Genomic DNA, 12,497 nt, shown 5'->3' with positions numbered 1-12,497 from the left:
TCCTCATCTGCCTAACTGGATGGTTCTCTGGATACCATTTTAGGTCTTTCTGGGGTCTTAACAAAGTTTTTTTAGCCTCACCCTTGGCTTCATCTTAAACCAGTCTTTTGGCAGTGGATTTGATCTTTGTTTGAAATACATTTCCTAATTTTATATCACTTACTCTTTGGAGTTGCTGGGAATTTTTAGAATTATACAGTCCAAACTCCTTTTTGTTTAACTGTCCTTCCTTTAATGTATCTCTCTTTTCTTGCATTGTAAAGTAAGCAACAAGAAGTCAAAAGGTACCTTCAACACTGGAAATGTGTGTCGCTGGATTATCATCCAGCTCACAAGCCACAACTTCTGTTTTCCATGTATGACAGACAGCGTCTTTTGCCAGTACATAACAAGGATCTCTTTCCTTCCAGTTCCTCACGGGAAAAACTCCCAAGCAGTGTTTTTCCCTCTGCTGTCACACTGCAGCCATCACCAACAAGAAGACAACTTTCTGTGACCAAATGTGGGGGTTTCTCCCCACCACTAAGCAGTGGATACCAGCTGATAGTGTCAGATCCCACAAGTGGAGGACTCAGTCTAAGACTACTTTCCTCCTGGATACCAGTTACAAGTCTGAGCCTCTGGGATTTCTGACCAGCTTCAAGTTGAGGTTCCCACAACCTCCCTTTTTGGGTTCAATCAATTTTCTGGAGAAGCTCACAGAACTCAGGGTAACACGTTTGCCAGTTTATTATAAAGGGTATTGCACAGGACACAGATGAGATGGAGAGGGCAAGGTATTGGGGAAGAGGTGTGGAACTTCCACTGCACTCCCTGGGTACTCCACCCTCCAGGAACCTTTGCGTGTTTGGCTGTCTGGAAGTTCCCTGAACCCAGTCCTCTTGGGTTTTTATGGTAAACTTCACGACTTCATTATTCCTTGCCCCTATATGTAGGACAGAACCCTCCCTTGGGTTGTAGGTTTTAAGACTCACAATCAGAAGATGGGAAAGATTGGAGTCCAGGGGCAGGTGAAAGTAGAGCAGAAGATCAGAGATTGTGTTTTCTAAGGGCTGCCTGAGACCTAAGACACCCAACATTCTAACAAGACGGCAGCAAGGGTCATGGGGGCTGTGAACCAGGAACTGTCAATGAAAACCAGCATCTATATCATAACACCACATTTCCATTAAGATTTTTTTTTTTCACATCCTCTTAAGCTCTCACCCTTAACTTTCTCAAAGGCCATAGTGCTTCTACTTTTTTTTCAGGGCCCTTCAAACTTAACACTCAGAGCTATTAACACTTAATGCTGTCTCCTCAGAGTCCTTTCAGTTTCTGCCTACTGCTGGTTCTAAAGTTATTCTCACATTTTAGGTCTTCGTTATGGCAGCACCTTTATCCCAGAGCTTAGTGGCTTAAAACAACAAAGATGAGCTGGCATGGTGGCTCACACCTATAATCCCAGCACTCTGGGAGGCAGAGGCAAGAGGAATGCCTGAGCCCAGGAGTTTGAGACCAGCCCATGCAACTTGGCAAGACCTCGTCACTACAGTTTTTTATATATCAGTCAATCAAAAAATCAAGCCAGCCTGTGGTTCCAGCCACTTGAAAGGCTGAGATAAAAGGATTGCCTGAGCCCAGCAGGTTGCGGGTTGAGGCTGTGGTGATCATGAACATGCCACTGCACTCCAGCCTGGGTGACAAAATGAAACTCTGACTCAAAAAAATAAATGCACAAATAAATAAAAAAACAAGTATGTATTATCTCATGGATTCAATGGGTCATGAACAGATTCACTTGGGAGTAACTTAGCTGAGTGGTTCTGACTCAGGGCCTTATGAGTCAAAGTGTTAGCTACTGCAGCAGTCAACTAACTACAGGATTGGCTAGGGTTTACGCATACTTGGCAGCTTTGTGTTCTGGCTTTGTTCTGACTCAGTTCCTCATATCATGGACCTTTCCACAGGACTGCTTGATGTATACTCTCCCAGAGCAGGTGATCCAAGAGAGGTGAAGGAGGCAGTCCTTTTTTTGTGTGTGTTACTTTTTCATCATGTCTCAGAAGTCACAGATGATCACTGCTGCCATATTTTGTTGTTAGAAGTGAGTCACTAAATCCCATGCTCAAGGGAGGATTATTAAATGAGTTTTGGATGTATTTTGAAGCAAACATGAGAGATTCTAAAAAAGTTAAACTCGCCGGGCTTGGTGGCTCAGCCTGTAATCCCACGCCTTTGGGAGGCTGAGGTGAGTGGATTGCCTAAGCCCGCGGGTTTGAGACCTGCCTGGGCAGCAAGACCTCATCTCTACAATAAATCATAAAATCAGCCGGGCGTGGTAGCGCATGCCTGTAATTCCGGCTACTCGGAAGGCTGAGGCGGAAGGATCGCCGGAGCCCAGCAGGTCGAGGCTGCGGTGGCCGGGAGCGGCCACTGCACTCGTCTGGATGACAGAGTGAGACTCCAACTCAAAAAGTTAAACTCACAGAAGCAGACAGTAGAATAGTAGTTGCCAGGTGATCAAAGGATACAAAATTTTAGTTAGGCGGAATAGTTCAAGAGCTCTAATGTACAGCGGAATAGTTCAAGAGCTCTAATGTACAACGTGGTGACTGTAGTTAATAACAATGTATTGTACACTTGAAAATTGCTAGCAGATTTAAGAGTTTTAACCATAGATATGTGAAGTAATGTATATGTTTGATATAGTCATTCTGCAGTGTATACATGTTTCAAAATACATTGTATACCATAAGCATATATACTTGGTGTCAATTAACAAAATATATAATGAAAAATAATACAAAAAAGCAAACAAAAAACGGGGAATAATGTAGTTAGCTATTATTGAACTTTAGTAGCAGGAGAAGTCTAATATTGGCTACTGCCATTGATTGGACTCTTAAGAAAAGTGGAGACCAGGGGGTTAAAAGTGCACATCATTCAGGATACAGGAGATCTAGGAGAACAATTTCTTTACTTTTTTGTTTTGCTGAAGCATCACTTCAGTGTATCTTTGGGTAGCAAAGACTTATTAGGATAAAGAATTGGGTACATGTGCCATCATTAGCATTAGAATAACAAACGACAAGCATGTTTGTTACAATCATCTGAAACATCCTTGAGATAGAATTATTCTCAAACCTTTTTTAAAAAGGACCCTTTAAGTGACATACAGAAACCCAGTGTATACAACATATAAAATTGGAACTGCCCTTGTTGAAGGGAAGTGGGCCCAGAATTTCACTGGGTCAGTATCCTATTCAGCCCTTCCTCATTTTGATACCATAGTTTGAAAACTATACCATACCATCAGATTCCTTTCCAGCCTAATTCATAAAAATCCATGAATCCATAAGATGGCAGAGCTCAAAATAGCATACCACCAGGTGGCAGGTTGATTTCTGGTGCTACCTCTTGTGTAATAGTGAAAAGCCATTTTGGTTTGGGGAAGTAGTTTGTAACTAGTCAGCCATGGATATCTATAGAGAATATTCATTAGCCCATTATCTTATCTAATTGTTTTCTCCTCTACCAGAATAATACAACAGATCTTTGCAGGATTCTTTGCAAATTCTGCAATTCCTGGATCCCCACACCCCTTTTCTTGGTAAGTAACTAATTGATTTCTATCTTATTCTGTTTGAACAGCATCATTTTAGGTGCTATAGTTTCTGTGCTATAGAGAAAAAAGAGAAAGAGCTGCATAGGTGAGTGTGTAGATGTGACTGGAGGGCTCTTAGACTGCTGATCCCAAACTTAAGCTGAGCTTATTTTTTTGTTGTTGCTCTCAGGATGGCCTTACTGGTTCCTCAGGATGTTTGGGTGCTGGAAACGTATGATTCTTTTTATATATTCAGCTGAGGATTGTGTTGAGCTGGGAAATGAGACGGTCCTTGCCAGGCTTGGCATCTGATTTGTGGATTTCCCTCTATACCATTCGGGAAGATTTTATTCCTTAAGAATTTCTGAGATTGAAAACTTACGCTTACCTTTTTTTTCCTCCCCAAAATAAGGCTTGTCAGAAGAAACAAAAAGCTGTAACTTAGTATCAGTATAATCAGTATCATTTAGAATGTGTGGTAGGAGTTAAAGATGGAATTTCTTGTCTGGACAATTGTTTGCCACTTCTGACTCTGCCCCAGAAGTTTTCTTCGCTCAGAATGACCTCAGTCCTTCCATACAGTTTCCCTATTTTCCAGCCTCTAGTTCATTTAAACATATTTCAGTCAGAGTCTGCACCTCTGTCATCCAGGGTAGGGCACCAGCAGCTCTGGAAAAGAGGTGCTACCAAATCCTTTTTGTATTGCTCTGAGTTGTGATTCAGAGAGACTGCTGTGACTGCTTCGCTACTAAAGGCTCCTCATTGTCCAGGACCATGGGTAGCCTCTTAGAAGGAGGGAAGTCTGCTGTAGATTTTGACTAGTCATGAAGGGAAAACTCTCCTTAAAAAGCAGCTCCAGCCGGGCTCGGTGGCTCAGCCTGTAAATCCCATGCTTTGGGAGGCTGAGGTGAGTGGATTGCCTGAGCCTGCAGGTTCGAGACCCGCCTGGGCAGTGAGACCTCATCTCTACAATAAATAATAATAATAATAAAAAGTATTCGGGTGTGATGGCACATATCTGTGGTTCCAGCTACTTGGAAGACCAAGGTGGAAGGATCACCTGAGCCTAGCAGGACTAGGCTATGGTGGTCGTGAGCATGTCTGGGTGACAGAGTGAGACTCCAACTCAAAAAAAAAAACAAAAACAAAAAAAACAGCTCCATCTATGTTTAAATAAGTGGGCACAGAAAAGACAACTGTTTTTAACCAATAGGCAGTGACTCAGTCTTTTTCTCTGATGTGTCTTGTGATACTTTAGATAGCTTCTCATTTTATGTTTCATTAAGTAAAATTCCTAGAGAAAGAGAGACGATGTCTGGATAATCTGTTTGATCTTGAAAATATAGAGAAATTCTTTGCCTCTTGATTCTAGAGGACTAGTGACTTTCCAGCTCGGAGAGAACACATCCCTCTGCCAATTTTTTTCTGTGGTAAAAGGCAGAGCCTGGTCACTCTATCTAATGCTATCTGTCTCATCTCATGTATAGGAGCGGGATGCTGCACTCTAACCCTGGGGACTATGCCTGGGGTCAGACAGGACTTGATGCCATTGTAACCCAGGTGAGGAGCTACCTTTTGAAGGTGTCTGTTCGGTGTGTTTCATGGTTCCACAGGCTTCCTGCTTTCCTACTTTCTGAAATGGCAGTCACTCTGCTTTCTCTAATATTTTTGAGCTTTGGGGTTTCCATTTTACTAAAGGGATTAATAATTTGTGGATTTAACTCAGCATCCATGCACTTCCTAGGACCAAGGGATTTCTAGAAGATGGTTTCACCTCCATAGGAAGAAAAGGCTTTTTCTATAACAAACACTATCGTATATTTTTGGCCTTTCTTGTTCAGTCCTGTGAGGATCCTATTAACAAGTACTTCACAAAAAAGGAGGTCTCACATGTTGAAGCAGGAATTTCTGCTAGATGGAGCAAAGTAGGGAAAGGAAGCAGAAAAAAAAGTATTCCCATGCCATTTATAATTGCTTCTACTTGTTTATGTTCATTTTAATTTGATTTGTTTTCATTTCCCTTGTGGATTACTGAGAATAGAAAGCATGTCGTTTATATCCAAGTCTCCTTGTAGGCAGTAATTTACCTATTTCATGGCCTACTTTATGCTACTTTTCATATTCCCACTTTTTTCTTCCTTCCAGCAAAATGAAGTTTTTGAACTGGCTATAAGTATTATGTTTTATTAAGCTGTAGTTTCATTCGTGACATCACAATTTTTTTGCTGCCCGTGAAATTGCTTTATGCCCAAAGATAGGCCATGCGATCATGGCTCTGTCTATAGGCTTATGCTAATGTCACTCTGAAATTGTAAAGTAATTGTGGGTGTTCTGGTAGCAGGAAAAGGGAAATCCAAGCCTTTCAGAGCCTTGCAGAAGTAAGAGTAACTAACGTTTCTAATATCTGCACTGTTTGTTCTCAGTTGGAGCAGCTCCCTCTACAGGGATATTGAGATATCTGCTACTTCTTTTTCTTTTTCTTTTCTTGTAGCTTTTAGGACAACTGGAAAACACAGGGCCTCCCCCAGCTGACAAAGAAAAGATCTTATCTCTTCCAACAGTGACAGTAACTCAGGAACAAGTTGGTATGTTCATTTTTATACTTATTCTGTCATCTTCTGATCTCTGTTCAAATTCCCAGTACCTTCCTATACTAAGGATCTTTAGATGAAGCTATAGCCCCCTAAAATTGCTACCTGGGTACTGGATCTAGAAGGTTCCTGTACTTTTATTAGGTTAGTCAACAGGTATTTCCCCAGCAATTACTTTCCTTTCTTTTTTTATGTGCTATTGAAAATAAAAAAGAGGTATACAGATACATAAGACTTGATCCTAATAAGTTGAACTTATTAGTGGAAGCAAACTCATCACATGATTAAAAATTGTGTTGGACCGATGTTACTGACTTTGGGGAAAGAGGAAGACAAAAAATGGGATGGGAGGCTGGGACTTTGTGTCAAGTACAGCTAGGTACATTAGACAGATATTCTATTTATAAGCACTGAAAGAATTCAGTGATAAAAGACAGTATTTTTAGAGTAGAAGTTTCTTTATAAATTCAGGTTTAGAGTCAGGGAATATTTTAAAGATATAATGGGTCATCTTAGGTCATTCTTTAAGGAAAATTACGAACCAATATAAAATTATCATCATGGACACGATATCTGAGTTGGGTATAAGGAGAGTGACTTTTTGCTGGGTGGAAGGGCTCACGCCTATAATCCCTGCACTTTGGGAAGCTGAGGCGAGAGGATTGCCTGAGCCCAGGCGTTCAAGATCAGCCTGGGCAACTTGGTGAGACCTCATCTCTACAATAAATAAAATTGAAAAATTAGCCAGGCATGGTAGTGCATGCCTGTAGTTCCAGCTACTTGGAAGACTGAGGCAGAAAGATCACCTGAACCCAGCAGGTTGAGGCTGCCGTGGCCATGAGCATGCCACTGCACTCCAGCCTGGGCAACAGAGTGAGACTCCAACTCAAAAAAAGAAAAAAAAGGAGAGTGACTTTTTTAGACCTGAAACAGAATGTAATTTGGGGAGTAGTGGGAGGTATGACAGGATAGGAAGGTTGAAGCATTGTTATAGAAGACCTTGAAACTGCAAGAGAGGTTAGGACTGGATGTTTTATATAGTAGGTAAGTCTTGTAAGTCCCCAAGTAAAGAATGAGGGAACTTAAGTGGTCTTCAGGGAAGATTAGTCTGGAGGTAGTGTGTGAAGTAAATTGGAAGGGAGAGAGAAAATAAACAGGGATTTAAGAGGCTGTTGCAGTAGTCTAGGTGGAGTTCTGGTGAAGGTGACAATGATAATAGGAAGGAAAGGATAGATTCAGATGATCATTTTGAGAAAGGCTTTTTTTCTCACTCTGTCACCCAGGCTGGAGCACAGTAGCATGGTCACAGCCACCCTAGCGTCGGCCTGCTGGGCCCCGGCGATCCTTCTGCCTAAGTCTTCCAAGTAATCAGAACTACAGACGTGTACTACCATGCCCGGCTAATTTTTGATTTATTGTAAAGATGAGGTCTTGCTAAGTTGCCCAGGTTGGTCTCGAACCCGAGGGCTCAGGCAATCCACTTGCCTTGGCCTCCCAAAGTGCTGGGGTTACAGGCTGAGCCACTGAGCCCAGCCGAGAAAGGCGTTCACCACTGATTATATAGTGGGATGAAGAGGAGGGGAAAGGGCCAAAGATTTCACAGTTTTGCAGTTATAAAGGTGGTGCCATCTCCAGGATGAGGACATAGTGAGTTCCCTGGTTTGGGTAAGGAGATGGTATGTTTTTAATTTGTTGGTTTTGAGTTGCTCACTGAGAATTCAAGTGAACAGGAGCTGAGGATTGCTGTGAAGCTAGTTTTAGGGAAAATTATATGGTAGCCAATTACAGGATATATTTGGAGGGTTAAAGCCCTGGATTTAGGGATACTGACCTAGGGTGGCTGTTGTAGCTCAGTAGACATGAAAGGTAAAAGTTAGAATTAGGGCAAAGGTGATGAGAACTGAGAAGAAGGAGTGACTCTATTAAGTGGCATTCCTGCTCGCAGTGTTTTGACCTCTTTTGGGACATGGAGCATATCCTAGTCACTAGGGATATAGATTAGCTGGTATTATTAGCCAGACTTGCTACTTAGAACTCTCAGTGTTTGTGGTTGTTTCTTCCCAGGGAAATGGGCTTCCCCTCTATGTAATCAGTGGTGAAAGTCTTTCTCAAAATGATCTTCTGAATCTATTTCCGGGTACAGCTTTTAATTAACAACTTCCACAGAAGACTTTTGGGCAGCTGTGTTGAAAGAGGATGTGTAATGTAGAAAAGAGCATGGTAAAAGTGACTTGAGATGCTGAATGAGTCCCTTGGTTGTGGTGGACAGGTTGCCAGTGTTTCCTAAGTGGAAACTGCGAGAAGGCTGTCACTTATTTAGATGTTGTCTTGTTTTACGTAACACATAATCTAAGCCCCAATTAATTTCTTCCAACTCTTTGCATTGAAAAGTCAGCCTTTTGTAGTTCCTTTCTAGGCCTTGTGGGAATAGGCCCCCTTTGTCATTCCTCGTTCATGTCCTTGTCTACTCTACCACCTTTACTCCTGTTTTGAAATGTAATTCGTGTATCTGCCTCCCACTTGGAGGCACCTTTTCTTTGTACTTCTTGGGTTTTTAGATTTTGGGCTAATTTTTTTCTTCCTTCCTTTTGCTTGTTTAGTTAAAAAGGCATTTTTGTCCTCTAACAGATATGGGTTTAGAGTGTCCAGTATGCAAAGAAGATTACACAGTTAAAGAGGAAGTCCGGCAGTTACCTTGCAATCACTTCTTTCACAGCAGTTGTATTGTGCCATGGTTAGAGCTGGTGAGTACAGCAAGTCATATTTTCTTGTGGGGGATGGTTCAGAATAAAGATGTAGTTAACAGTTTATGGAGAACCAAGTAGATCCGATTTTATCCCATAAATCTCTACCTAACTCTTAGTACCACCCCTGCTGTTTTGTTGAATTACCGTTTGTTTAGAACTTTTATGACTATGAGTTGGCAAACTATAACCCACAGGCCACTGTGACCTGTCACATGTTTTTGTAAATAAAATTTTATTGGAACACAGTTATATTCATTCATTTATTTACAGATTGTCCATGGCTACTTTTGTGCTACATCTGCAGAGTTGAATAGTTGCAGCAGACGTGGTGTGACCTGCAAAGCCTAAGATATTTACACCCTGTCCATTTAAGCAAAATCTTTGCTCACCTCTGCTCTGTTCTATATGGGAAGTGGTAGGCAGTTACCCTCCTGCCATATCTCTGTTTCTGGTTAGTTCTGTTTGGTGGTATGTGTTAGCTATTGTTAAGTTGCTGGCCTAGAGTTCTTTCAGTTCTGCTTAAAGTTCTGTTTGGAAGATATCCTGGTATCACACCTTAGAGCCCAGTACACGTTTTGTGCATGCCCTTTTTGTTTTTCTAGTTGCCAAGTCATAATTTTTGATATGCCAACTCTCAGGGTTATTTAAGTGTTCAGTACTCCCACCTTCTCAGGTCAGGCTGTTCACATGGACCGATATTTTTCTGTTTCAGCATGACACATGTCCTGTATGTAGGAAGAGTTTAAATGGTGAGGACTCTACTCGGCAAACCCAGAGCTCTGAGGCCTCTGCAAGCAACAGATTTAGCAATGACAGCCAGCTACATGACCGATGGACTTTCTGAAGCTAAAGACCACACCTGAACCAGGATTGTGGTAGTCTTCTTACCATAGCTCTAAATTATATCAAAACAAAATAATAGTAGATGGATTTAGGAATCACGTAAGAAACCCAACCCATAATATTAATGCAATGAGTGTTTTTCTTCTCTAAATTTAAGGTTAGTATATACAGATAGAGTTGTATCTGCAACCAAATGCCTCTTATTCCTGAATTCAGAGTGATACTTTTATAAGTGTGAAACTTAATTATGTGGGTTTTCCCCTGCCTGAATAGAATCAAGTCCTTAAAGTCTAGCTAGGTTCCTGCTATCTATCATGTTGCCTTGTAAAGGATGTTTCCACCTCCTTCTCCAACCTCTACCCTACCATTAGTGTATTTTATAGAAAGTATAGTAGAACCAGAGCCCTGAAGTCCTGCTGATATAAAGTCCTTTGTCTTAATTGTATAAAAATATCTACTTTTGACCACGTTAGCCATGAAATGAGGTCAAATTTATTCAGGAATCTAAGAAGATTTTGTTTTGTCTTGATCCCTAGAGAACAAATCAAAGAAAAATTACAAGGGGAAGGGAACAGTAGATGTTCATCATATGCTTTGGTTTTCTTATTTTAATTTTTAAAGACTACTTCAGGAGATGCACTTTCCCCAGAAACTGATGTAACATGTCTTAGGAGTTTTATGTTAGTAGGGATCTGATTCTGGTTCCTTTTTGGGAATGAGTTGGGCAATGTATAGGCACAGAAAGACAGATGTTTGAAATCTTTGCTTCTCAGATTTTTAAAAATGATTCCCAACTTGTTGTTTACTGTCTTTTGTCCTAGAAATCTTGAAACAATTTTCCTCACAGAAATAGAATTACTTCATTACTGCTTCTATAGCCAATTCACTGTTTACAGTAATTCATTAGTCTTCAGGATATTAATACACAGTCGCATTTTAATTGTTTAAGTCTATTTTTCACTTCTAAAACTTCCCTCTTCTGCTTGGTTCTGGCTATACCTGGAGTCAGACTGACTAATGTGGTCATGATCAAAACACCCCAGCCTGGGAGAGGTAGGCCTTATTTTTTTAGCCCGACGGTGTCCCATGCACATGCTCGTTGTAGCATTTAAGTGTTTAAAGTTCAATAAATAAAGAAGGTAAAAAATATCGTTGGAACTTCACAGTCTCAAAAGGAAACTATGAGGACACACAACAGCTATTGGTGTACCAAAAAAAGGCACTAATGGCGCACAGAGGGGCACCATTTGTACAGACACATCAGCCTTTTATCTTTCGGAATGATCAGAACAAGAATGTTACTCTGATGGGTCTCTTTCTTGGCTAGGAATCTTTCCTCAGGCTTTGTTGACTATCATACACTGATTGGGGTTGAGGGAATGGGGTTAGAGATATCTCTGTTTGCACTTTGGTAATAGGTGAAGGTATCAGGGAGGGAACAGAAGAAGTGAGAGAGTGGCCCACTGAACTAATATTCTGACTCTAAAAGTTGTGACCAGAAGGTGTGATTCAAGTTGGACCCAGAGGGAATACATGATGTTTTCTCACATATCTCTCAATTTACACTTCTGCTGTGATTGTTTCTTTGCGGAATGAGATCTGTTTACTATGAGTAGCCCGTGATATGTAGCCTGAGAACACACATTGGTTTTGAATTGGGGATGAGGAGGATGGGAGGAGGCGAGAGGTTTATTATGAGTATTTGGCCACTAATTAGATGGAAGAAGGCTATATGAAATTGGAGCACATTGCATTTTTCAAGTAGAACGATGTCAGCTGTCTCAGAAAAATTATGACAGTCTGAAATTTTTTGTTTGTCTGTCAGTGTTTGAAGATACCAGGACAAGCAGTTGTAGTTTTACTCATAGCTAGAGAACTAGTGCCTAGAGAGCTAGACGGGATCTCAGTAGCCTCAAAAGGGTGGAAATAAAGTGATGGATAGGGATCTTGTTTTTATATACAGTATAGCAGACATTATCAGACCAAGTTACCTGACATTTTCTTAACTTTTTTTGCTCTGATCGAGGATGTGAGACTCATTTTGCTGTTTTCCAGACCTGTCCTGCTTAATGAGTCTGTAGTGTTTCTTCCTATAATGGGAGGCACCTCAGACTTGCAGGTTAATTTATGTTAGGGAGTTAGGGTTCTTCAGAGATTTATTATAAGAAATTGATCCAAACAATTATGGAGGATGAGAATTTCCAAGATCTGCAGTGAGCCAACTGAAGACCCAGGAGAACCAGTGGTGTAGTTAAAGACTGAAGGCCGGAGAGTTGATAGTGTGTTCCCATCTGAAAGCCAGGGGCTTGAAGCCTGAGAAGAGCTATTTTTATTTCAGTTCAAAGGCAGGAAAAGACTGAGGTCCTAGCTCAAGCAGACAGGCAGGAGGAGTTTCCCTTTACTTGTTCTATTCAGGCCTTCAACTGATTTGGGGTTTTTTTGGGTTTTTTTGAGTTGGAGTCTTACTCTATCGCCCAGACTGGAGTGCAGTGGCCACTCCCGGCCACCGCAGCCTCAACCTGCTGGGCTCCGGCGATCCTTCTGCCTCAGCCTTCCAAGTAGCTGGAATTACAGGTGCACGTTACCACATCCGGCTAATTTTTGATTTATTGTAGTGATGAGGTCTCACCAAGTTGCCCAGGTGGGTCTCAAACCCGCGGGCTCAGGCAATTCACTCACCTCAGTCTCCCAAGGTACAGGATTACAGGTTGAGCCACCTGGCTTCTTCAA

The 12,497-nt window shown here is 41.4% G+C and overlaps 1 protein-coding gene across 1 annotated transcript in view; it reads left to right on the top strand.

Annotated features, from left to right (window-relative positions):
* RNF115 (ring finger protein 115) overlaps positions 1-10,925 on the top strand; it is a 60,605-nt gene extending 49,680 nt beyond the window's left edge. The window contains exons 5-9 of the mRNA XM_008066019.2: positions 3,521-3,592; positions 5,074-5,146; positions 6,078-6,171; positions 8,806-8,921; positions 9,637-10,925. Of these exons, the coding sequence (XP_008064210.1) occupies positions 3,521-3,592; positions 5,074-5,146; positions 6,078-6,171; positions 8,806-8,921; positions 9,637-9,768 (487 nt within the window). The 3' untranslated portion in view covers positions 9,769-10,925. The remainder of the gene's footprint in view (positions 1-3,520; positions 3,593-5,073; positions 5,147-6,077; positions 6,172-8,805; positions 8,922-9,636) is intronic.
* Positions 10,926-12,497: the final 1,572 nt, after the last annotated feature.

Source organism: Carlito syrichta, unplaced genomic scaffold (assembly GCF_000164805.1).
Source record: "Carlito syrichta isolate Samal-C Ts95f unplaced genomic scaffold, Tarsius_syrichta-2.0.1 Scaffold308835, whole genome shotgun sequence".
In the NCBI taxonomy this organism is placed as follows: Eukaryota; Metazoa; Chordata; class Mammalia; order Primates; family Tarsiidae; genus Carlito; species Carlito syrichta.
This window is presented reverse-complemented; position numbering and strand designations above follow the sequence as displayed.